Genomic DNA, 25,662 nt, shown 5'->3' on the forward strand with positions numbered 1-25,662 from the left:
TTGATTTAAATGACAATTTTCTCAAATTATAAATATCCAACCCGCCCCCAAACTTCTCGTGCGACTCTGTTACTCACTTCTGAGCGGTTCGGGCACACCGAACTCCATAGCTGAGCAACGCTCTCTCACTCATAATAAACCTCTACAATCTCCCCCTCTCTCTCTCACTGAAAAGGAAGGAATCCAATTATGGCTGAAGCTGACGGAGGAGAGGACGCGAAAGCACCTCTAAGCCCTCCCATCCCTTCCGGCAAGGACACCGCCTGGTTTGACGTCTCGTCTCTCCTCCATCGCGCCTCCCACGGTCCGTTTCTCTCTCAATTGCGATCACTAATGTTTTCTGGCTTTTATTTTTTTACTCTTTTTTTAAATTTATAAATTGGAATGAGAGGGTTGCCCAGGCCGGGTAACATTCGCTGTTTTCTCAATTTCGGTTATGATTCTATTCAATTGCAGCAGTATTTATTCCCTTCTTAGGCTAAACGATCTACTACTATTTTGTTAGGGAGATATGTATGTTTTTCTTATGCAGCAAAATTAAGCTGACACTTTGCATATATATATATATATATATATATATATATATATATATATAGGGAGATGATCAAAATAAGTATGTGTTTAAATCCAGAAATGCAGACCAAATCTCAGCCCTAGGATTAGATGATCTAATGGTCAATAATTAACCAAAAACACGGAAGGTCATAATTAAGCAATTTTAGGTCATATTATAATATTTGGATTTAATGTCATACTAAGATCGTTTTAGGTCATGCTTTGTTAGCATGACCTACAAATTACCTAATTATGACCTAAAAGTGCCCTAATTATGATATTGTTCTGCGTTTCTGTATTTAAATCCAGTTTTGCATAGATCAAAACCCTATATATATATATATATATATATTCATATGTAACTCTATTCTGTACTTCCCCCTCCACCTTCCATGCCCAATTTCCGTCCCCACCCCCAGAAAAAGTTAGTAAGAAATACAGCATCTTATTTATTTTTTACTTGTAATTTATTCACAGATCTTCGAAATGATGAGCTTATCACAGGGGATGATTTCAATCTGTTTGCTGCCATGTCTGCTTTAGAGGTAATACTGTTTTTCTTCCGAAGAGTCGAAGACCTTTCATGAAATTAATTTTGAATTAAGGTATACTGCAAGTAACGGTAGAGCTCCAGTGATCCAGAGAAAAAAGAATATCAGGAATATCAGCAATAGATGTCAATTTGACTATGGCTGAACAAACTGTTAATGCATCCTATTTTCAGTAAAAGATTTTACTATTAGATTATCTTCTTAATGATAAAAGAAAGGTGATATATGTATTTTCTTGTTTCATTAGAAGTTATGGCAATATCAGAAATGGAATTTATTATTATCACGAGACATGGGGCAAGAGCATATCTTAAACACATTTCTGTTAATTGGCTTATGCATGAAATTTTCTAATTGTTATTTCCCTATTTTAGATAGTTGATGCTCTATTAAACTTTGGTTGTGAGCCTATTCAGTGATCAGTTTATTTAGAACTCAGGTATAGATATGTTGGCTTTATTTGTCTAAACTTAGCATTTACTACTAGGTTGATTGTTGATGAAACATGTGGTTTGATAATAATCCTGAACTTTCACACCTTCTCCTCCTCTTTATGAAACCCTCCTTTATCTTTAAGATATTGATATCACTGAGTGAATAGTAGTGTAACGCTCTGCATCATCACTAGGTAATGAGACCCATGTCAAGTAAGAAAGTTTGGAAACATTCAGATTTCTCCTTGTTTTTTGATATCTGAATGAAATGCTTAGCATTTCTATATGTTTTGTATCATAAGTTGAGAAATATTACGAAAACCACCCACGAGGACAAGTCAAAGAGATTTTGGAGGATAGAACAGGTACAAATGATTTACATTGCTCATGCACTAAGTCCTTTCAATTAATTTGGGAGACAATTTTAAATAACCACTTTTATAGAACAATGTTTTATTTTTGTCACTCCCATAAAGACAGCTTTCAGTCAGAATATCAACTACCCTGCCCTTTATTCATTTAAATAGCACATCAAAAGATTACCGGATAGGTCATCACCCTCTCTATCCCAAACTGCAACCTTCCCCTCTCCATTTCAACTCTCCAATTTTTGACCCCCATTCCCCCAACCTCTCTCTCAAATTACTTGACCATATGTTTGTGTAATTGGAATATTGGATAAATTAAAGTATGTGATTGATGATCTTAATCTTTTGAGTCTCTTAGCAACTCATTGAAACATGTTGGTAGATTGTGATGGCTCAAGCACCAAGTTCGGCAAGCTCGCCAAGTTCGGCAAGTTCGGCAAGCTCGCCAAGCTCGGCAAGTTCGGCAAGCTCGTCAAGCTCGGCAAGTTCGGCAAGCTCGTCAAGATCGGCAAGCTCGTCAAGCTCGTCAAGCTCGGCAGCTCGGCAGCTCGGCTGTTATGACAACTCGTTTCCGGCAGCCGTTAGATCTGTTTGTTAGTCAAGTTTTAATCCTAGCCGTAGGATTGAAACTAGCCGTTAGTTTTAGTTTCTGTTAAATAGCTTTTTTCAGTAGTTAGTTTTACATACTGTAGCTCAACTTCTCGCTCTCGTTTTTTTTTCTCATCCCAGTGAATAAAATTTCCTTTACAATTTCATTCCAATCTTCAACCGATTGATCTTGCTACTCAAATCGTTCCTCAATTGTTTACAAATTGGCGCCGTCTGTGGGAATCGGGAGGCGCGATTGATTTCTGATTTGTTCTTTCGGTGGTGAGATTGGAGGGTGTTATGGCTTCTAGGTTTGAGGCCGAGAAATTCACGGGTAGGAATGATTTCGGCTTATGGCGGATGAAAATGCGGGCTATGCTGATTCATCAAGGCCTTGCTTCGGCGTTGGAGGCGGGCGGAAAGGAGGACAAGTCGGAGAAAGGGGAGAAGATGGATCTTGACGAAAAGGAGATCCTTAAACGAGCTGAGATCGAGGCGAAAGCTCATAGTGCAATTGTGCTATGCCTCGGGGATAAAGTTCTTCGAGAGGTTGCAAAAGAAAAGACTGCAGCCGGAATAATCGCGAAGCTCGAAGACTTGTACATGGCTAAGTCCTTGGCCAATAGGCTGCTCATGAAGCAGCGGTTATACTCCTATCGATTCTTGGATGATAAAGGGATATTGGAGCAACTTGAAGACTTCAATAAGGCGGTCGATGATCTTGAAAATATCGACGCCTCGATAGGGGATGAAGATAAGGCAATATTACTTTTGAATGCTCTGCCGAAGTCATTTGATCAGCTACGAGATGCCATATTGTATGGCCGAGAGGGTACTATCACCCTTGTTGAAGTTCAGTCGGCCATAAGAGCAAAAGAAATTCAGAAGTCAGGCTCTAAGAATCCAGAGGCTATGGCTGAGAGCCTAAATGTCAAGAAGTTCAAGGGAGTCAAGAGGTTTCAGAAGCCGAGCCAAGAAAATCAGAAAACTCCATCAAATAATCAAAAGGAAACCCGCTCATGTCATTGGTGCAAGAAGCCGGGTCACCTCAAAAAGGATTGCTTCGCATGGAAAAGAAGGCAAGCAAATGGTGGTGGAAACCGTGTTCCATCCACTGACTGTGTTGAGGAAACTGATGTGCCAGAAATTCTGAATGTGATGGAGGGTGGTCTGGGAGGATCTTGGATCATGGACTCGGGGTGTAGTCTACATATGAGTCCGAATCTTGGCTGGTTTGAGGAGATCCAAGAGATGACTGGATCGGTTATATTGGGCAACAACCAAGTTTGTACCATCCAAGGTATAGGCAAGATCAGGCTGAGAATGCAAGATGGATCTGTGAAGATTATAAGTGAAGTGAGATATATACCTGATATCAAGAGGAATCTCATTTCACTTGGGCTTCTTGAACGCAAGGGATATACATTCTGCTCTACTGGGGGAAAAATGACAGTTTCCAAGGATCAAAGAGTGGTGATGGAAGCTGAAAGGAGGGGAAGCTTGTACTATCTACTGGCTAGTGTTGAGATCCCTACTGCACAGGCAAATATTGTGAAGGCTGATGACTTCAAAATCTGGCATATGCGGCTTGCTCATGCAGCTGAGGGAAGCATTAAGGAGCTGGCCAAGAAGGGGATTATACAAAGTTCTGGGCAGATGGACACTACTCCATGTGAGGAATGCATTTTGGGTAAGTCCAAGAAACAGCCCTATCCCAAAGGCAAGCACACTTCCACATCCACTCTTGATTATGCCCATAGTGACTTGTGGGGTCCTGCATCTGTGGTGTCAGTAGGTGGAGGGAAGTATTATATGAGTATCATAGATGACTACTCTAGAAAAATGTGGATATACATTTTGAGAGAGAAATCAGAGGCTTTTAGTAAGTTCAAGCAATGGTGCCTGGAAGTGGAGAAGGAGAAGTCAGTGGTTCTTAAATGTTTGAGGACTGATAACGGCTTGGAGTATCTCTCCAAAGAGTTTGATAACTTTTGTAAGGAGAGGGGAATTAAAAGGCACCGGACTGTACCTCTGAATCCTCAGCAGAATGGCATAGCAGAAAGGGCAAATAGAACCATATTAGAGAGGGTGAGGTGTATGCTCCTCTCATCTGGACTTGAGAAGAAGTTTTGGGCTGAGGCTGCATCCACGGCTGTGAAACTTATCAACAAATGTCCCTCATCAAGTATAGAGGGAGACACACCTGATTTTAGATGGTATGGCAGCCATGGAGATTACACCACATTGAGAGTGTTTGGCTGCAAGGCATATGCTCATCTCAAACAAGGGAAGTTGAATGCTCGGGCTATTAGGTGTGTGATGTTGGGATATCAACCTGGGGTGAAGGGATATTGTTTGTGGTGTGTAGAGCCAGGGAATCACAAGATTGTGATTAGTAGAGATGTTGTATTCTCTGAAACTGAAATGCCTTTTCTGGATAAGAACAAAGTGATAGTTGAGAAGCCTGATTCTGTGACTGATTCTGTTGATAAAGCTGACTTTGAGGTGGAGCATGGGAGGCATGAGAAACGTGGGGAGAGTGAAGAAGTCACTGAGCCTCAGAGTGCTCAGAATGAGACACAAACACAGCCTCAAGATAATCTGGAAAACTACCAGCTGGCTAGGGATCGAGTCAGAAGAAAGATCAAGCTGCCATCAAGATTTGATGATTCTGAGATGCTATTTTATGCATTATGTGTGGCTGAAGATGTTGAGTATATAGAGCCATCCTCATATAAGGAAGCAATGGAGAGCAAAGAATGGGAAAAGTGGATGAAAGCAATGGTGGATGAAATTGATTCTCTACTGAAAAATGGCACTTGGATATTGGTTGAGAAACCTGATGGAAGGAAGGTTATCAGCTGTAAATGGATATTCAAAAAGAAGCTGGAAGGTGCTGAGGGTGATCAGATCAGATTTAAAGCCCGGTTAGTGGCTAGAGGATTCACTCAAGAGCATGGAGTTGATTTCAATGAGGTCTTCTCACCGGTTGTAAAGCATTCTTCCATTCGAATGTTGCTGGCTTTGGTTGCTAAGTTGGATCTGGAATTGGAGCAGCTTGATGTGAAAACGGCCTTCTTACATGGAGGACTAGAGGAAACTATCTACATGGCCCAGCCTGAGGGCTTCATCAAACCAGGGAATGAAAATAAAGTATGCTTGCTGAAAAGAAGTATATATGGTTTGAAGCAGGCTAGTAGACAGTGGAATAAGACTTTTGATGATTATATGATCAAGATTGGTTTTCAGAGATCAAGTTATGACTCCTGTGTATATGTCAGAAAAAGGGGCATACATCCTACATATCTTCTACTTTATGTAGATGACATGCTTGTTGCTGGAACTAGCAGGAAGGCAGTGCAAGAAGTGAAGGATGAACTCAATGCTGCGTTTGAAATGAAAGACCTCGGGCCAGCAAGGAGAATCTTAGGCATGAACATTATCAGAGATAGAGCTAAAAGGCAATTATGGCTCACACAATCTGATTATATATCAAAGTTGCTGAAAAGGTTCAAGGTGGAGAATATGAAGGCAGTGGCTACTCCACTAGCAATGCACTTCAAGCTCAAGGCTGATCAGAGGCCCAACAGTGAGGCTGAGTCCAGAGAAATGATGAAGATACCCTATGCTAATATAGTAGGGAGCATTATGTATGCTATGATCAGCACCAGAGCAGATATAGCACAAGCCACAAGTGTTGTCAGCCGGTTTATGGCAAATCATGGAAGAGAACATTGGATTGCTCTCAAATGGTTGATGAGGTATCTAAGGGGTGCTGGGGATGTAGGCATTCTATATGGAGTGAATGATGGAGGTGGAGCTGATGCTATTGTGGGATATTGTGACTCGGACTTTGCTGGTAACTTAGACAACAGGAAGTCTCAGTCGGCATACATATTCACAATGTTTGGGTCTGCTATTAGCTGGAAATCAAGTCTCCAAAGTGTGGTGGCACTTTCCACAACGGAAGCAGAATTTATCTCACTTGCTGCTGCAATCAAAGAAAGTTTCTGGTTGAAAGGAATGTTGTCTGATCTTGGGATTGAGCAAGGGGCGATAGCAGTTGGCTGTGACAATAATAGTGCCCTATTTCTGGCCAAGCATCAAGCTTATCACGAGAGATCAAAGCACATTGATGTGCGGTATCACTTCATCAGGGAGGAGATTGAAAGAGGCAATGTGAAAGTCTTCAAAGTTCATACTTCAGAGAACCCGGCAGACATGTTAACTAAACCATTGCCTAAGGAAAAGTTTCTGCTATGTTTGAAACTAGTGGGACTGGAAAGGAAGAGTTTGGTTGGTGATTGAGCAATCAAGGTGGAGTTTGTTGGTAGATTGTGATGGCTCAAGCACCAAGTTCGGCAAGCTCGCCAAGTTCGGCAAGTTCGGCAAGCTCGCCAAGCTCGGCAAGTTCGGCAAGCTCGTCAAGCTCGGCAAGTTCGGCAAGCTCGTCAAGATCGGCAAGCTCGTCAAGCTCGTCAAGCTCGGCAGCTCGGCAGCTCGGCTGTTATGACAACTCGTTTCCGGCAGCCGTTAGATCTGTTTGTTAGTCAAGTTTTAATCCTAGCCGTAGGATTGAAACTAGCCGTTAGTTTTAGTTTCTGTTAAATAGCTTTTTTCAGTAGTTAGTTTTACATACTGTAGCTCATCTTCTCGCTCTCGTTTTTTTTTCTCATCCCAGTGAATAAAATTTCCTTTACAATTTCATTCCAATCTTCAACCGATTGATCTTGCTACTCAAATCGTTCCTCAATTGTTTACAAAACATCCAATCAACTCTCGGTTCCACTAAGTATTGCCAGGATGCAGGGCGACGGGGCACACTAGCAGTTCAAAAATAGTCAATCTACACTAGATAAAAAAACACTAGAATTCTTCTTTAGTCTTTACATATTCACAAATAAAATGGGATGCGATATATTTTCAATTTGGAAAAAGACATTACTGACTCTAATTAAATCATAATATCCAATCATTGCTACTTATGTTAAAGAATAGGGTGGCTAAGTTAACATAGGCCAATTTTCTTTTCCCTTCAAAAAAACAAAAGAAAACTATACATGGGCAATTTCAAACATGACTTCACTTTCTATAGATTTTGGCCATTGTGGATATTCCTTGTATTCAAAAGAGACATAGAAAACAACACATCCAGAAGCGGGTTCTTCTTTTCCTGCAACGTCCATTAAGAATTTGATTTGAAGATGGAAAAATTAATTTAGAAGAAGAGAAGAACTTAAAAAAGAAAGGAGAGATTTATTTTCTTAAGAAGAGGAGAAGAGCTGGAAAGTTCATTATTTTTGGAGGAATGCAAAAGTAATTAATTTTGGCGATTTGAAGGGTTTCTGATCAGATTTGAGGGTTTACAGTTTAGCGATTTGAAAAGTTATAAATCTCCCCTGTCACCCTGGCTCGTCCCCTGAATGTTGCTCGCCCCAGGCTTGCCTCAGCCACCTTGGGGAGATTCCAGTAGAGCCCCGCACGACCCAGATGCACTTTTGACACCATTGGTTCCACTTTCAGATTAGTTGTTTCTATGTTTTTCATCATCAATGGTTGAAATTTGTCTTTTTTTTGCTCTAAGAAGAAAAAAATATAGTATAAAAAAATAATGATTAAATTGAAAACTAAATTTATTCTAGACTTTATACACCAGCATGGCTAAGAATAACTATGATCTCATGTTGGAAGTTGTCAAAAAGGAAAATTTACAATAGCTATTTTCTATGCTAATAGTAATTTAACACTGTCATTGTTTTGCTTAAATATACTGGGACCAATGTAGCACGAGCTTGTTATAGTAGTGTTATTTAGTTTATTCAGGTCTTCTTTAATTTGTGGTTCCTCATCTTATACTAGTAGTTTTCTTACTAAGAAAAAGTACCAACAGTGTATTAAGCACATCTTCTTGTCTTTGGTATGCAGGAGTACATGTTCATCATACTTATATAGGACATTTTTCTTCCTTTTTAATGTTACTTCCTCCATCCCTTAAATTCTGTCACACTTTGAACGGCACAGGTTTTAAGAAATGTAATGGAAAGTGAGTTGAAAAAGTTATTGGAGAGTGGGTCCTAGTTTTATATATTAGTTTTATAATAAAATGTGAGTTGGAAACTTGGAATGAGTTAGTGGAATATGAGGTCCACTACCAAAAATGGTAAAAAGTGAAATGGGACAAATTTTGTGGGACAGACGGAAATGGAAAAATGTGACAAAATTTAAGGGGCAGATGGAGTAAATAGCATGACGTGGCATGCAAAATATTTAACATCAGATTGTGTTTACGTTTTGTTAATACAATTTCTGCTTTTACTACAATATTCAGCTGTAGTTTATGCATATTTTTATGTTAAATGGTGTGGCATTGGACATTTTGCTCTGTATTAGGCTGTAGTTCCTACTATATTGTGCTTATGTTTTATTGATAAAATTTCTGTTTTTACTAGATAATGGACCCGAAGATGGATTCAGGTATTGTATCTACTTATTATTCCGTTGATGAAGCCATTGAGAATGGTGCTGCTCCTATTCCATTGAACTTTGATAGAACAAGTGATATTCAATGTGTTATTGATATAATGGATCATTTTCTTGCTTGTGAGGTATCGTCGATCAGTAGCCATTCTAGATAGCACTCATAAATGGTGACCAATATACCCCTCTTAAGTTCATTTTTTTGACGCAGGCAACATGGCATAAAGGAGGTTCATTAGCGCAAACAGTGTATTCTTGCATCTACCTGTTGAGGCCTGAGAGAACATCATCTCATGCCCTGCTGCATTCCTTCTGCAGAGTTATACGTGCTACTTGTAGTGCTCTTGTTTCAGCTGTTTCAGATGCACGCACAAATGAAGTAAAGTACTTCAACGAATCTTTGCTCGCTATTTTCTAAAGATACTTTTAGTGCTTAAAATATTTATATATTTATTATTTCGTAAGTACTCAAATGAATCTTCAGCTCTTTCTTCAAGAGATAGAATTGTCAGAAGTTCCCTAGTACCTACCTCTTTAGCAAAAAGAATAAAGTTGTACAGGGGCTAATTGTTTCAGCATTAAAGGCAATAGCTCACATGTGTTTTTACTTTTTAGAGAGAGGGAGAAAAGAAAAGGCAATTACACAACTAAGTGGTCTCTTTGGCTTGAAATGAGTTGGAGGACTTTTGAGGGTCATGAGGAATAACTAGAGGTGATCTGGGATAGGGTTATGTTTAGACTAGCTGGCAAATATCAAGTTTGACTTTAAAGCATATTTTGTATCAGACTTAGAGATGGAGTTGTATAATAAAATAGGATGATATTTATATTCAAAGGATGACTTGTCCGTTTTACTACTTTAGTGTTTACTAATAAAATATCTTTGTTTCTTATTTTCTTTTTCAAAAAAGCTAATAGATTTATCCATTCTGTGTCGATACTTCTCTTATATCATAAACTACCCAATATGAAGGGAAGCAGGATATTGGTACTGGAATTCATTTTTTTGTTGTGTGTGTGTATGCTTCATTCCTTGTCTGAATTTTCCGTGGTTTCTGTTTTTGGGTATCATGCCCTCGTTTGCGAAGTTTTACATCTGGGTTGAAGATACTGAGATATCAGTCCTTGCTTCTTTTTTTCCGCAGCATTTTGGCCTGGCTATCAGTGCGTGTATTCTTTTCAAACTTAAATGTCTTAGACTTTATGGGTATATATTGTTAATCTTGACCAGTAATGAAGTATGGTTGTTCAGGAAGAAGATCTTTTTACTATGGCTTATGGACTACCGTTAAAGGCCAATGGAGATGAAAAATGCTTATCTATGATACATGCAGTAGACGAAACACTCTGTCGGCAACTGAAGGCATGTAGTGCACCAGTGTCAGAAAAAGCAGTCCTCGAAGGTATGAAACTTAGAATTTTCGTACTGATTTCCAAGACCTATCAGAGAATTACTAGACCTCCAGTATGGTTTTGTACTGGCTTGTGGCTTCTCAGATGCCCTGCAAATAAGTATACATATGAAATTGGGCACAAGCTACTTTTGGCATAACAAATAAAAGAAACACATGCAAGAATTACATTACATGATATGCTTTTTTTGAATGGTTGTGAGTAGCTTATATTTTCAAAACTACTGTATACAAGTTTCAGGCTAATGTGGTTGTTTGTGCAGATATAGAGCCTCTGCAAACCCATCTCGATCTTGAAGAAGATTTTTGCAAAGCTGTTTTGTGCCGCATTCGTTTTCGTAAGGTCTTATCTTGTATTTCTTGTATTATCTTCAATAGCATTTTTTCTAATTGTGAATATGAGATGCATTGAGATACTTTTGAATTTTCTTCAATTCCCACCCTTAATATTCGTATTAGCTATCACATAAACTTGTTTTCCCCCTCTTCCCCTTTTTGCCATGCCTTCAAAAGATAATACTCCCTTCATCTCATTGAAGTGTCACACTTTCCGTTTTGAGTTGTAGCATTCCATTTAGGAAGCAGTAGGGGTTTTAGTTGTGTAATTGCCAATTCTTTTCTCCCTCTCTCTAAAAACACATGTGGGCTATTATCTTTATTCTCTAATCACCTTTTTCTTAACACCCATGTCCAAAAGAAATGAGACACTGTGAGTCATCGAGTTGGACTAGGGAGTAGGTAATAATAGGTTCTTTTACCTGGAATCTGCATTCATTGCTTTTATCATTTATACTTTTCAGGCATTGGGTTTGTTGTCCTTTTGTCTAACCTTAAACTGTCCCTCTTTCCAATTCTAATGTGACTTCTTTTGCATGTGATGTCCATCATTTTTCCTCCACTAACATTTAGGGATTCTTCTGTGTGTTCAGCACTTTTACCATGTATTAACATGCTTGAGGAAACCCCAAGGAAGAGGCTTGGAGTTGGCAAAGAAACATATTATTTCCTGCTTATCTGAGCTAGATTCCATGCTTAACACTGAAGAATTTCTGAGGCACAACTCTGCATGTGGAACTGTTAAGAATGAAGATGAGAAAACAACTGCCTCAGGTTGTCAACCAGTTGGTTTTGATTCTACATTAAACAGCAGGTCAGCAGCCCCAACTCCGCCCCGTGCAATTAAACTACTAAGCTGGAAAAAGGTTAGTTTTATTTGCTGTTTAATTAACCTTTCAATCATCCATCACAGACATGGAAGTAACTCTGTTATTCTTTTCGCTTCTGTTTCTGTCAGGCAGTCAATTATTTCCAGAAGCTTCTGCATGATCTGGGTGTTATATGTTCCTACCCTTTAGATCCTGTTTTCGAAGGTGCCATGCGCTTTGTGGTTGACATTCAGAAGTTTCAACCAGATTTGGTGGCTAGAGCTCATATCCAGGTTCGAGTCTGGTACTTCTTTGAAATTTGGATCCCATAATTTAATTCTTCTAGAACTGTACCACTCTAAAAGAATAATAAAAATAATCATTAATTTATGGAGAGTGTTTCACTGGATAAGGGACTAAATATAAATGTCAAGTTCTGGCTTCTTGAAAATTGAAATGTTCTTACTGAAAAGATGGTAAGGGGAATGTATATTGTGCAGCTTTAATGCAAGTATTCTGAAGGTTTCTCTGAGAGCTTGGAACTAAGATCAAGAGTCCAGTATGCTATCAGATGACTACTTGTAAAATTTATGAAGCATAATCTGGTAGAGCAACGACCAAGATATTTGATAAAACGACTACTTGGTATATATATATGTGATCATAGATGGGTGGTGGAAAGTGTATACTGTATAGTACAGCTAAAAATTGAATTCTACAGTAATGCCTGTCACCCAAAGTTCAAACTCTTCTACAGTAAAGCCAAGCTCACTTGCCACCTCTCTTTCCCTCTCATTAGTTTCTTTCTGCAAATATCCTGCTGCTGTCTTCATTAGTCTGAATTAACGGTACTAAGTGAGTCACAAGCTACAATTAGTTGGTGGTACCAGGTTTAATTTGGTTGGTTATGCCTCCCTTAATTTGTGAAAAATACAGTCGTCATACCCAAGCAACACAAAAAGTGGCCAAGTCTGTACAATGATGGAAATGGACAACTTAGAATGTCCCTAAGCAACAAAAGCCAATGGGATAAAGCAAAATGGCCTCAATTGACCAAGTGGATTTGCCTCCTCGAACACATTTGTAACTGTACACTAACTGAACACAAATGAGTTCAAATGTTTAGGATGCCTATATGGATGCAAATAAGTTAGTACTACACTACTACGTGGAAGAGGATTTTAGTTAAAAATATTTTTATTAAGGTTTATGAAGCGCATTTTTTCTGTGCTGTTTTTAGAGTATAGATACTCTTCTGTGAAAGAGAGACTATGACGAATGTTTCCTTATCTGTGGTGGATTTAGATTTTACCATTTTCTTGAGTTATATTTCAAACTAGCGATTTATACCTTATCTTTCATTTTCTTATTGAGATCTCATTTTTGAATAGTGAACTTCAATGATTTTTGGCCCTCTATTTTTTTTTCTGTGTATGGTTAGTCTTCAGTAAGATTTGTCCTTCTGCTGTTTTGCTGATTAGTGATTTAAGTCTTATGTTATGCAATGGATTCTCATGCGAATAGCTAATGAACAGCTTCTGCTGGTACAAGATGGGAAGCTTTATGGACGTGAATCTTTGTTTGCTGTCATATGCAAGGCTGCCCTATTACCTGAAGGAGCAAAGAATCATGATATCCAGAAGAATGAGAGTGTTCAACAACTAGGGCAGGTGGAGTGCCAATTGTCTTCCTGATACTCAAAGTTTCTAAAAGTGTTGTCCCTTCCTATATTGGCATAACATGGGCTTTTATAAAAAAAAATTCTCCCCAACATTGTTAGCCTATAAAATTTGATGAAAGCATACCTTGTTGATGCAGTTACTTATTACTTTGTTCCGAGTCCTATGTGCTAACACTGCTTGGCAGAGGCGTAAACTAGGGAAGATCTTACAGGATTGGAGAATAATATATGTCCAGGTTTGCCGATATTCTCAATAAAACTATAGATCGCAATGTACTGCTTTCCATGAACCTGCTGTTTTGTTGTCTCGTATTGGTTTTGCATCCATGTTCCCATTTAAATCTTAACTTTGGTTCTTAAGTCTCTTGCAGGAGGTTAATGTAGTTAACTCCTAAACTTACAGGTGGTAGCTAAGCTATGGTATTCCAAACATGAATATAGCATTTTCTGTGAAGTTTTGGTTTGTTTAGTTGTTAGTGTTTAGTGCCAAGAAGGGACAGACATTTCTTCCCAAGAATGAGCTAAATGAAATAGGTGTATCTCTTCGGAAGTGATTAGATGCAGGCATGATTAAGAAGTTTGCCATGATTGTAGTTAAAATCCAAATTCTGGGGTACCCAGCCTTAGCAAAATAGCATTCTCTATCATCCTGACGTATAACTGAATATATAGCAACATTGGTCCCTCTTTGGTGTTTTTGATTGACTAGCATTGCTGCTGCCTCAGTCTTCACAGCTTTATCTGATTGCTTACCTATACTTGTGGCTGATTGATATTTTTGTTTGCAATTTATCTCAAACAGCTTGAGTTAGCTTTTAGAAAGGTGTTTGGGGAGGCTGCAAGTACGCCGGTTGAACAGGTAGATATCTGCATATTTTCTGATCATCACATCTATTTTCTTGGCAACTGCATGCCCGTACTTATTCTAATTTGTTAAGCCTTTCAAGAGTCTAGTTGCATGTCCTTGAATCTTTTGCTCCCTTCTTGCAGGACTTGTTGTTAAGGGTCTGCAAACATATCCTTATTTGGGTAGAGGAGCAAACATATTGGATAGCTTTACGTTTCCTTATGCTTGGTTTTGAATTAGATCTATATTCAACCGATGAATATTGCATGGTATATTGGTACATTTATATCTACCTGATCAAGCTAGCTGAGAAAACTCATCTCAAAATAATGCTGAGCAATGATTCTAGTGAGTAAATGCAAAGATTCTCTTCTTTTCATGTCACATTATGATGCATAACATTTACATTTTTATGAGCTTTATCAACTCTTTTGCTTCATGAGCAGGTCGACGAAAATCGAAAAAGAAGAAGGATTTTGTAAAGGATGTTGGCAAAGACTATCAAGTTCCACCTGTGGTCCAGTTAATTCAGTGCTATATATATGTTGCACAAGGTCTTATGATGGTAATTATACTCTTTGTAGTATCTCAATCCCCAGTTACTTAGGTCAGCTAATTCTTTTTATGCCAGATTTTGTTAGATTCGGTAGAATGTGTATGGATTTGAGCAACAGTGGTTAGTTCAGTCAGATGACAGATAATGCTACTCTTATCAACTGTATATAGATCGACACTAATTCCTAGATTATGTTACAGTGAGCTTTGGTCCCTATACGTATTAATCAGTGGACCCTATGATTTTTTACTTTAACCTTAAAAGATAAGATTAATATTTGCTTCAGTTAGTCTAAACCTGCTCAAAATGGCAATGCAGAACTTGGATATAGGAAACGTCAATCTTATCATTCGAGTGCGTTACTCCAAGTTGAATGACTTATCTTTTACAAAAACTATTATTAATTGCACACTAACTGCTCTAATTCTTATTGAAAACTTTCAGATGCTTGCTTCCTTACGGAACGAAAACAAGATCTTCTTGTGTCAGGGTCCTTTCAACAGCGAGCATGAGGTGTGTTTACTATACTGGTTCCATTGTTTGCGCTTAAGTTCTTTAATTGGAAAATAGATACTATATCCATTAGTGGCTAAGTCAAACTTTCCAAGCTTCATACCTTTTTTGTATCTTTGTTTTCTGGCAACTATATATCAATATATGAGTCTTTCTTGTTAGAACCTCATCTTCCCTCCCCTCAACTCCTTAGTTTTGATATTAAATGGCATGCATCAGAGGGCTATGTCAGTAGCATTCCACAATTTCCTTTTTCCCATTTATATATTCATATAAAACTAGTATACACAATGATGGTTCCTTGACGTTCACAATGTTTCCAGAGATTTGTCCAGCACTTTGAGGTGTTGCAGAAGGCTTGCCTTCCTGATCATGCGTCCTTCTTTTCCTTCAGTGAGACTGTAGCTAATATTCGTTTTTCTGTAAGTATTTGTCATTGTATTATACATCCTTAAACTATCTTCTTCCATAAATTGTGATCCTTATCATTTCCCAGACCGTATCCATGCATAACTGCTTCAAAGATGCACAAAAAATTGCTAAGGATCTGCGCGGTGGTTTTGCCAATAATCCAGACAGACTGGCTGAGCTTCGCCGGATAGAACAGGTAGCTGAACATAACCATGTTGCTCTAAACCTTCTCTGCCGGTTAGGAAGTCTTGAACCATCGCTCAAAGTTTCCTTCGATTTTATTCACCATCCACATTTTGCCACAGCTTCTGTGAAGAGGTCTTGATAACCTCAAAATTTTGATACTAATCACCACCCACCTTTTGAGCCATTCTATTATTTTTTGGACCTTCACCCCAAAAATTGAAGATAAGAATTGTACTATTGTTAGAAGGTGGAAGTTATTAAATGAATATACAGCAACCATAGTTTAGAAGCTTCTCTTGCTAGCAATTTTGTGATATTGGAGTTTGTTTATAGAAAACATATACTACTTGGAAAAGTCTTGTATCTTGTTTTTCTTGATTGCAGTACAATGTGATCATGTTTCTTTTAGTTCATAAAGTACTCCCTCCGTCCCGAGCTACTCGCTCATTTCCTTTTCGGCACGGAGATTAAGGAATGAGTGTATAGGAAAGTCAAAAATGACGGCTATAGGTGAAAATTTTTACTAAAAATTGAAAGAGTGCAAGTAACTTGGGACGCCCAAAAAGGAAATACGTGCGAGTAGTGCGGGACGGAGGGAGTATTTATATTTTCTTGATGGTTGATTTCTGTTGACTATTACAAGCTTCTTTTTGGAGTTTGTTTTTTGTGTGGAAGTTGTGTGTATATATGCTATATACTTGTGGTCTAATAATGTGTTTATCAATTTCAAATTGTCATAGATGTGATTGTGGAGGATTCCCCTCGTTAAAAATGATATGCATGTATTTGACTGATCTCTTTATAATAATGAAAGCTTTTGAATTCAAAATAAATTAATTACACCATGTTAGGTAATTAGCATTTATTAATTCTATAAACAACAGCTATGCTTAGGGGGGTAACTTTGTGTTGTGGAGGCTAATGGCTCCTATAATAATTATAACACCTACTTATTTAGGGTTAATTGGTCAATTAAGTACAATTTATTAGGGCTGGCAATTTTTGACACGACACGATAACACGACACGAACCGGCACGAAATTAATGGGTTTGGGTCAGAGCTTATTGGGTCTGTGTCCTTATCGGGTCCTTATCGGGTCGACCCATTAAGGACACGAAAATTTCGTGTCGTGTTCGTGTTATCCGTTAACAATACGTGTCGGGTTCGTGTTATCCGTTAACAAATAATATTTTAATATTATTAATTCTTATTATTTTCATTTTTCAATATTTATTAAATTGACTCTCATAGTCTCATATGGTCATATCTCATTTAAATCATTTAAATATTTAATCACTTTTCAATACGTGTTGTTATCGTGTCGTTAATGGGTTCGTGTTGTGTTCGGGTCTGAGGGTAGCGGGTCGTGTTCGTGTTTGGGGTTTTCTTAACCGGTCGTGTTCCTATTTGTTGTTATCGTGTTCGTGTCGTTATCGTGTCGACACGATAACGACCCGACACGCACGATTTGCCACCCCTACAATTTATAACGCGAATACTTATTGGAGATTAACATCGGTAGCTCAGTACTTTAAAATACTGTAAAATCTCATTAAATTGAGAGTCTTAAGAGCTTAAAATTTAGTAAGTACAACAACTTTTAACACTGCAACTCTGCAAGATATATTCATTATTAACTCTGCACTTTGTGTTTCTTATTTTGGATTTACCTGACATTTTTAATTGAGTTAAAACGCGCAACTAGAATTATAGCTTCAGTTAATTTTTTAAATTAGGTGGGTAACCTGTAATTGTAGTTGAATATTTAATAGCCTAATATACCTAGTTATTTAATAGTACAATATGAGTTATTTTATTTTGGACGGTCTCAAGTTATTTGAGTAAAAAAAATTAAATTAAAATAAAATATCTAATTTTACTTATTTTCTTTTTTTATTCACTCTATTTTTGTTTTATTTCACTTATTAAATACAAAAACACCTCAAATAACATGGTTTGGAGATAATCTTGACAGAATAACTAATTCAGCTGTCAACGTGCCCTGTTGACCAATAATTTTAAATCAAACGCACATAAAATTAAACAAATATATTGTCAAATCTTCTAGATTGTTTTGATCTATACTTTAACCAATTACACAATTGGGGTTAAAATATTAAAAGTTTTAATTATAAGTATATATTTTAGTCGTATATAGATAAAGCAGGAGGCCTATTTTGTCTGCGTTCTCATTAGTTGTAGTAAATACAGTAAAAACATAAATCATTGCAATTCCTTAAATTACATAATATATTAATAATGCCCAATCAAATACTCTATAATTCTTCTGCTCCGATTATGTATTTACTGAGTCAAAAAACACAACAAACATGATTTATAATTTGGCAGCTCAGGCATAATAATTTGGATTTTTAATAACGAGGCTTACAAATTTTTATTTTATAGTGCAAATTCAAGACGAAAATCTTTAAAAAATACTAGTATAAAAAACATCTGACGATGGGATAAAAGTTGGTGGTCGAAATTCTTAATAAACCAAAATCATACTGTACAAAATGATTTTATACTAATACATGTTCTATTTTCGTATATTATCAACTATTGTCTATTTTTGGTGCTCTGTAATTTGAATTTCTGACCATATACAAAATCGACTAGTTTCAAACCAGTTATAAAACAAAGTGCAGAGTGCAGACCTTATATTGAGACCCACATATTTCATAATTTGATATATGTGTCACTATCAAGTATCAACCGACAGATTCAGATTCACTCAAACTTTTGAAAAAAATAAATATAATAAAATATAATGGTAATTCTTAATTAGGTTAATAACTTAGTGATCGAAATTAAAAGTCCAAAAAATAAATACTCCAATATTTAATACATAGAGCACTTTGGACGTGACGCTACTAATGTGATTTACGTTGCATTTATCCATATTATTAACATAGTTTATGTAAAATATATTCATGAAGCTATAGATTTATTTGCGCGGTATAAAAATACATCATATATGCAAAATATACATTTTCATCTTATTTCGATAATTTTAGGTGACATGTAGAAGTCAGAATCACCATAATCACATAATTTTATACTCATTTCGTTTACTAAGAATGTACTCCAATATTGGATAAAACATGATTTTTAATAAAATATGAGATAGACATTTATATATTGGAAAAATTGCCCAATCAAAAGAAAATACTACTCCATTAAAACTCTGAGCTACAAATAAGTTTTCATGCAAACACCATTATTCAAAAACAATTTTTGCACTCTTTGAGTATAAGTTTTAATTTTGGTAAAAAACTGATGTGGGCATATGATACAAATATAATTAGATGGAGGATTTTAGTAAATGAGAAATAAATTTTCACAAATGACCATTCTCTCAAAAAAAATAATTATTAATTAATTGCTTATCTTGTCGTTGATTCCTTAACTATAGCTCTGAAATTCTTATAAAAAAAGTAAAAAAATCAGAAAAGCAGGTCCAGAATATGTATAAGTAATATCTTAAAAGTGAAGTCCAAGAAATACTTTTACTAATATTAGTGGCAGAAAACGATTGATTTAATATTCAAATTACAATATAACCCAATAAAATTATTTATAATAAACAAAATAGCGATTGACAGTGCGATACAGGTACAGAATAATTGGTGTTTGCAAATTGCAATTAAAAAAAAAGAAAAAATAATGATGCCGACGGCCAACCAGAAAAGATTCATGGAAGTCTTTTTTGCAGACTATTCTTTTTCCAGAGACAACAAACAAATAAAAGGACCATCTCTCTCTCTCTCTCAATTCCAAGTTAAAAGCCAGAACATTTTCGGCTCCTGATCTCTGTATTGCCATCTCTTGATTGAGGTATTTTCCTTGTCTTTTTTCCATTCCTAGCTGTGAAGGATTTGAGCTGAAAAGGCTAAGTGTTTGTGAAGAAATCTGCTCTTGTTTTGGATCCTTTCCTTCTTTGAATCAGTGTTTGTTGCTGATTTGTTGTTTTAAGTGTTTAATTCATGCGGATTATGGTTTATTATCTCTTGTTTTGTGGAGAAATGCTTTGTTAATTCTGATTCTCCTTTTTTTTTACTTGGCATATGAGGTGATATTTTTGCTATTTTTGAATTTTCAGTTTTATATATGTGTGTTTCACTGTTTCGAGTATTATGCGATGTTTATGGTGATGGAATTTTGGTTGTGATTTAATCGCAATGCGTGAAAGCATTTATGAGTAAATATCAGCAAGCTTCGGTTATGGTAATTGAAATTTGGATTTTGAGTTTGATTAGGGTTTATTTGTAGATTGAATGAAGTGTAGCTGGATTTTTTTAGTCCATTTTGTTGAGGAAATGATGTGGGAACATTTTACTTCATATTTCATTATTGTTTGAACCTTTCATGATTTATTATCTGGAGATGTTTGCCGTTTTAAATGTGCATGATTGTGGATTTGGTAGTATGAGCTTTTCTTATAAGTTCATTTATGGTATAAATAATTGAAAATTGAGATATACTTAATGAAGTAAGTTCTATTAGTTCATTGGATCTATGTTTGTAGAATTTGCAGACACAATGTCACGTGGCGGTACACAGAGCAGTATAAGAAAAACCCTTGGTGCTCTCAAGGACACCACGACTGTTAGCTTGGCGAAAATAAACAGTGACTACAAGGTAGTATTTAGGTCCTATTACGTGATCAAAACTCAAATTCTAGTCTAATTGCTGACTTTTTTATTTCATTCTTGTTTCACAGGAGTTGGACATTGCTATTGTTAAGGCAACGAACCATGTTGAACGCCCTGCAAAAGAGAGGCATATTCAAGGTTGTTATTCACAAAATATTTAATGTACTTTTATTCATTGTGTTCTAACGGAGTCCAATTTTGAAGGAAACATCTTTAACTGTATCTTCAATCTAACTTCCAGCTGTCTTTGCTGCTGTATCGGCCACCAGGCCTCGAGCTGATGTTGCCTATTGTATACATGCTCTTGCAAGAAGATTGGCAAAAACTCATAACTGGGCGGTATGTGATTATGGCCATGTTGAGCATTGCATGATAATGGTTTCATGGATAGTTGTAATAGATGCTTCAATTATTAGGATTTTGATGCGTTAAATATAGATCTTGGTATTATTGATGCTGTTTACTTCATGAAAGCACTATGTCACTATGATGCTTGTCTTGTTAAAAGAAATGAACTGCCAGATTCTGATATATGTATATCTCTTTTGTCGAACTGCATAGGTTGCCTTGAAGACTCTAATTGTTATACATCGTGCGTTGAGAGAGGTAGACCCAACATTCCAAGAAGAAATCATTAATTATGGTAGGAGCAGAGGTCATATGCTTAACTTAGCCCACTTCAAGGATGATTCCAGCCCTAATGGTATGGATTAATTTGCTTTTGAATATTGGCAAAATATATTAAGGAAACAAACTTATCATTAATATATTGCATTTTGTTCTTTTGAGCAGCTTGGGATTATTCTGCATGGGTACGCTGCTATGCACTATTTTTGGAGGAGAGGATGGAATGTTATCGAGTGTTGAAATATGACATAGAAACTGACCGTCCGGTGGGTTTCTCTTGCGAACATCGATTTACATTAACTTTTTCTCTCCAAAAATTTATTTTTCTTCTTTCATAGACTGATAAAACAATATATCGTGGAATACAGAACTTTGTTACATGGATAAATTTCGTCTACCTTTTTTATATATTTCATCAAATTGCAGAGAACGAAAGACGTTGACACTCCAGATCTACTCGAACATTTACCGGCACTACAGCAACTTCTTCACCGTGTGATTGGCTGTCAGGTAGATCTATAGTTAATCAGTTCAATGATGGTAGATCGTCTGTAAAATAGTAATGTCCTCGTTTAGCTTCTCCCTTACATAGTAACTTGAAGTGCGACATTTTCAAAATGCAGCCCCAAGGAGCAGCTCTTCATAATTTCATCATTCAATTAGCACTTTCCATGGTGAGTTCCGGTTTTAATCTGCTACAGATAAAATGGCTCGTTCGTACTGTCCATAATCCTGTACCTTTTTTTCTCCCCCTCGTAGGTTGCTTCTGAAAGCATTAAAATGTACACCGCGATAAGCGATGGTACTGCTAATTTGGTCGACAAGGTATAACTAAAACAGCGTCTTACTACTCTAAATATCACTGGCTTTGGTGGCATCAAACTTACGACTTTTTTCCAACAGTTCTTCGAGATGCAAAAACACGATGCTCTTAAATCTTTGGATATATATCAAAGAGCTGGAAATCAGGTACAGCCTTCAAGTAGTTATTTCATGCCGGATTGACAAAGCAAAGCTTCTTCCCAAATTAACTGATTTTGTTGCAATGCAACTTTTCTAGGCTGAGAGATTGTCGGAATTCTATGAAATATGTAAAAATCTTGATGTTGGGCGTGGAGAGCGATTTATCAAGATCGAACAGGTTTGCCTCCAAATACTGTTTTTTGCCAACTATATCACTTCTAGCTTTGGATATGTTTCTCACGTTGTTTATTATGGTGATGAATGGTAAAGCCACCAGCATCATTTCTGCAAGCTATGGAAGAGTATGTTCGAGAAGCACCACGTGCTTCCACAGCCCGCAAAGATCTGGTACTGATCTAAATTCTCCGATTTATATATAGGAATTTCTATATGGAGTATTAAATATGTTCGAATTAAACAGGGTGACGATAAGCCTAAGGCAGTCTTGGCTATTGAGTACAAAACGATTTCAGAGGTAAAAGAAGAGTATCTTCAGACGCCACCTCCAGCTGAACCTGAACCAGAGCCTGTTAAAGTGGAGACTGCAGTTCCTGAACAACCGCCTGATTTGCTGGTGATTATTCATATACTCAATGCATGGAACTACTGATTCATTTAGCTTTGCCATCTTATTATTTCCAACATTCAAGCGAGTGACTGTGTTTGTCATTGTGCATAGGGCCTGAACGAGCCCACCCCTGCTGCAACTGAGCTGGATGAGAAAAATTCTCTGGCTTTGGCCATTGTTACTACTGGTAAGTTTTCCTTGACTTGAGTTTAACGGTGTCCAGCTTAGGCTTTTCTTTAACTAGTTAAAGAAATGTTAATTGCGGGAATAATACAACTAGGGCGATTATTACAACCTTGCAACTATAAACACAAAGTTGCAACTTTTTGCAATGCTTACCTGCTAAAAGAGTCTCGAACTTTGATCTGATTTGGTTTTGAGCAGATTTATTCGAAACGCATTGAATGTTTTGAGCAGAGTGGAGTCATTGTTACTATACTTTATAGTAAAACATTTCAAAAAGCTGAAATTAGGTCAATGTTCGTAAATTTTAAGCATTAAATCCTTTCTGCAATGGGACTTCACCTCGACTCGCCTTTAGTTTTTGGATAAGGTTGATATATAGTAACAAAACGTCGTCTTTGTAACTCCTTGCTTCCTTACCAATACGTGTGTTGCAGAACAACCGGCCTCAACCGGACCAAACCTCTCAAATGGAGCCACCGGCTGGGAGCTAGCGCTTGTCACAGCTCCAAGCTCCAATGAGACCGCTGCTGCAACGAGCAAACTGGTACGTTTCTCCGCTCCCGTCACAATGAGTTTTCCATCCACAGTCAAAAGCGTCCTTCACTGACCAAACGGACCCTTTATTTCCAAAGGCTGGAGGGCTGGACATGCTCACACTGGACAGTCTATACGACGACGCAATCAGACAAAGCAACCACAATCACCAGGTCACGAGCTACAACCCGTGGGAGCAAGGCCCAATGGGGAACTCCATGATGGGACACGACCCATTCTACGCGTCCAACGCAGTGGCTGCTCCACCAAACGTACAGATGTCGAACCAGCCGAATATGTTCATGTTCCAGCCGCAGCAGCAGCAGCCGATGATGATGATGGCCCCACAGCAACCAATGAATCCATACATGACTGGTGTTCAGCCCCACCCGTACGGAGCTGGTATGCCCGTGCAAGCCTACAATCCTTATTCTGGCCTCATTTGAGCGAAAATTCATTAAATTCAATTGTTGGAAATACTAGGATTTTAAGATGGTTAGCTCTCTTGATTTATTATTATTTTATGTATTGCATCGGAGATAGATATGGTTGTTTGTATCATATGTTGTGCGAATGAAGTAGATTAGATCAAAATTCATTTTTGAATAATCAAGTAATATAATCTTTTTGTATTCTTTGTCAAAATTTGTATACCATGTTGGCTGGGGTGGTTGATGTTTTTTTTTTGGACCGTTTATTATTTTTCTCTGTTTTTTTAATTGATGAATGAATCGAAATTTGGTCACGTAATAAATCTTGCGATGGATGATATCTTCTCCTCAAATTATATATACCATTGCTCTTGGATAAATAAACTGAGACGCTTACTGTTTCCAAAAATGGTTGTACTTGAGAATTCTATAAAAGTAAAGTTGTTTAAAAATGTGATTTTTCATTCAAGAATTACGAAAAGAAGAATACTCCATTTTTGCTCTTTCCGCGCCAAGACAATCCTCCACGTGGCAGCTTATCCGCGCCTTGGCATTATAAAGGGCAATTCTTTTTCCATCCTGCTCAGGAAATCAAACATCTCAAAGGAGTAAGAAAGCATGAGGTTGATTTTGCAAGAATCAAGCTTTTCAAAGTAAAAAAACAAGGGAAGATTAATGCAACTCACTACTAAGTGTTGGTGGTGGGTGAGTAAAAGTCTACATCTTTAGGGGGACCTTCCCTGAGCTTGTTCTGAAGCTCTAGCTGCTTTGGCACAACAACCTCAATCCCATTCCCCTCTTCTGAAAAATATCTCTCAAGCACCTTCTGCAAAACCCGCTTACCCCCATCATTTTTACACTCTACCATCATCATCATCATAACCATTCACCAACCTCACTCACCATAGCTGCATAAGCATCAAGTTTTCCATCCCGCGCAGATTTACTCACCCCTCTGCAATCAACATCATCATCACTAATATAACAAAGCTTAAAAAGTGAGAGGAAATGGAGCTTGGAGGAGATCATAACTTGGCTATCATATGCTCCAGCGCCTCCGAAGAGGTCCCGTGCTCATCCTGAAGGTAGACTCTCCAACCCCTGCACCTCCTCATTAAATTTAAACCTCCATTAATTAAGCTTTTCTTATCTATGCATTTACTCAGCCACGCAAGAATCTTGATGCACCTCTCTGCGGCTCGGACTGCAAACCTTCCGGCCACGCTACGAACTTTATTCGACTGCTCTGTTTCCTTCCCATCGCTGCTCTTCGGAAGCCCAATGATGAATTCATCCACTTCCTATTGTGATCACACAATACTCAATCAATCAATACGAAGCTGATATTAGCTTTTGCAATCTCACATTATAGCACAAACCTGCTTTTCAGCAAGATCAAGAAGCCTGAGCTCGAGCTTCCGCCCTCGTAATTCAAGTACCTAATCACACCACCACAACACATTTGTAAGACTAACATCTGCAATTTACCAGTTTGGAATCGAAGTTTGTGCATATTTCTATTACTAACACTCGCGGCATTACCGTTAAGGGGCGAACTGTGAAGCCTTTGCTAATAGCAACGCCCGTCCGCAACAGCCCTAAATCTACCCCTAGGCTAAAGCCGCCGCGCCACGATGGATCGCGCTTCCGGCGAACGGCGTTTGGGGGAATTTGCTCCTCCCACGCTACTGATTCTGCCGCGGACACCGATAATTGCGATCGTCTGCGCTGAGAAATTGAAATTTTGCATTGAGGAGGGAGAAGAGGGTTTAGGGGTTTTAGAGCGACGAATTGAATCGCCATGGATGGTTCAATTTTGTTATTCCCTCCATGCCAAAGGGCTGGCAGATAAGAGCGCGAATTTGGTTTATAAATCGCTACTTGAATTAGCGCGCTTTCGATGAATGGATGAAGTTAATGACGTAATCACGTCATTTTATATAAATTTATAATAATGTGTCTGCACACTTTTT

The 25,662-nt window shown here is 37.6% G+C and overlaps 3 protein-coding genes across 9 annotated transcripts; 2 read left to right on the forward strand and 1 right to left on the reverse strand.

Annotated features, from left to right (window-relative positions):
* The first annotated feature begins 55 nt into the window (after positions 1-55).
* Positions 56-16,132, forward strand: LOC121751446 (N-alpha-acetyltransferase 35, NatC auxiliary subunit-like). Of its 2 annotated transcripts, XM_042146194.1 has the most exons (16): positions 56-304; positions 1,033-1,100; positions 8,946-9,101; positions 9,185-9,352; positions 10,226-10,376; positions 10,649-10,728; positions 11,315-11,587; positions 11,680-11,823; positions 13,066-13,200; positions 13,349-13,447; positions 14,014-14,070; positions 14,202-14,406; positions 14,505-14,623; positions 15,059-15,127; positions 15,451-15,549; positions 15,624-16,132. In XM_042146194.1, the coding sequence occupies exons 1-16, from the start codon at positions 190-192 to the stop codon at positions 15,861-15,863; spliced, it is 2,178 nt and encodes a 725-aa protein (XP_042002128.1). In that variant the 5' UTR covers positions 56-189; the 3' UTR covers positions 15,864-16,132. The 2 variants fall into 2 exon arrangements, with proteins under 2 accessions (XP_042002128.1, XP_042002129.1); XM_042146195.1 differs by lacking the exon at positions 8,946-9,101.
* Positions 16,133-19,404: 3,272 nt separating this feature from the next.
* LOC121752117 (putative clathrin assembly protein At5g35200) lies at positions 19,405-23,903 on the forward strand. 2 transcript variants are annotated; one of them, XM_042147019.1, is made up of 16 exons: positions 19,405-19,562; positions 20,254-20,366; positions 20,449-20,518; positions 20,622-20,719; positions 20,942-21,083; positions 21,173-21,273; positions 21,434-21,517; positions 21,631-21,681; positions 21,767-21,832; positions 21,911-21,976; positions 22,068-22,148; positions 22,241-22,318; positions 22,392-22,544; positions 22,650-22,725; positions 23,159-23,268; positions 23,357-23,903. In XM_042147019.1, exons 2-16 carry the CDS (start codon positions 20,268-20,270, stop codon positions 23,702-23,704), a joined length of 1,623 nt encoding a protein of 540 aa, XP_042002953.1. In that variant the 5' UTR covers positions 19,405-19,562; positions 20,254-20,267; the 3' UTR covers positions 23,705-23,903. The 2 variants fall into 2 exon arrangements, with proteins under 2 accessions (XP_042002953.1, XP_042002954.1); XM_042147020.1 differs by having other exon boundaries at positions 19,448-19,562; positions 20,263-20,366.
* Positions 23,904-24,088: 185 nt separating this feature from the next.
* Positions 24,089-25,601, reverse strand: LOC121753293 (putative pre-16S rRNA nuclease). Of its 5 annotated transcripts, none has more exons than XM_042148548.1 (7): positions 25,232-25,601; positions 25,069-25,128; positions 24,878-24,990; positions 24,722-24,790; positions 24,593-24,644; positions 24,376-24,515; positions 24,089-24,268 (listed from the first exon to the last, which is right to left on the reverse strand). In XM_042148548.1, exons 1-6 carry the CDS (start codon positions 25,490-25,492, stop codon positions 24,378-24,380), a joined length of 693 nt encoding a protein of 230 aa, XP_042004482.1. In that variant the 5' UTR covers positions 25,493-25,601; the 3' UTR covers positions 24,089-24,268; positions 24,376-24,377. The 5 variants fall into 5 exon arrangements, with proteins under 5 accessions (XP_042004482.1, XP_042004481.1, XP_042004480.1 ...); XM_042148547.1 differs by having other exon boundaries at positions 24,584-24,644; XM_042148546.1 differs by having other exon boundaries at positions 24,376-24,512; positions 24,722-24,990.
* Positions 25,602-25,662: the final 61 nt, after the last annotated feature.

This window comes from Salvia splendens, chromosome 10 (genome assembly GCF_004379255.2).
Source record: "Salvia splendens isolate huo1 chromosome 10, SspV2, whole genome shotgun sequence".
NCBI lineage: Eukaryota > Viridiplantae > Streptophyta > Magnoliopsida > Lamiales > Lamiaceae > Salvia > Salvia splendens.

What these genes read in the sequence shown, in the direction of transcription:
- LOC121753293 (XM_042148544.1), bottom strand. Translation starts at nt 25,492, where the DNA reads ATGGCGATTCAATTCGTCGCTCTAAAACCCCTAAACCCTCTTCTCCCT. An exon ending in TTGATCTTGCTGAAAAGCAG is followed by an intron (nt 24,991 to 25,068) that starts GTTTGTGCTATA and finishes TGATCACAATAG; the next exon opens with GAAGTGGATGAATTCATCAT. An exon ending in CTGGAGCATATGATAGCCAA is followed by an intron (nt 24,645 to 24,721) that starts GTTATGATCTCC and finishes TGTTGATTGCAG; the next exon opens with AGGGGTGAGTAAATCTGCGC.
- LOC121751446 (XM_042146194.1), top strand. Translation starts at nt 190, where the DNA reads ATGGCTGAAGCTGACGGAGGAGAGGACGCGAAAGCACCTCTAAGCCCT. An exon ending in GCCGCATTCGTTTTCGTAAG is followed by an intron (nt 10,729 to 11,314) that starts GTCTTATCTTGT and finishes CTGTGTGTTCAG; the next exon opens with CACTTTTACCATGTATTAAC. An exon ending in CAAGTACGCCGGTTGAACAG is followed by an intron (nt 14,071 to 14,201) that starts GTAGATATCTGC and finishes CCCTTCTTGCAG; the next exon opens with GACTTGTTGTTAAGGGTCTG.
- LOC121752117 (XM_042147019.1), top strand. Translation starts at nt 20,268, where the DNA reads ATGTCACGTGGCGGTACACAGAGCAGTATAAGAAAAACCCTTGGTGCT. An exon ending in TTCAATTAGCACTTTCCATG is followed by an intron (nt 21,682 to 21,766) that starts GTGAGTTCCGGT and finishes TCCCCCTCGTAG; the next exon opens with GTTGCTTCTGAAAGCATTAA. An exon ending in AACAACCGCCTGATTTGCTG is followed by an intron (nt 22,545 to 22,649) that starts GTGATTATTCAT and finishes CATTGTGCATAG; the next exon opens with GGCCTGAACGAGCCCACCCC.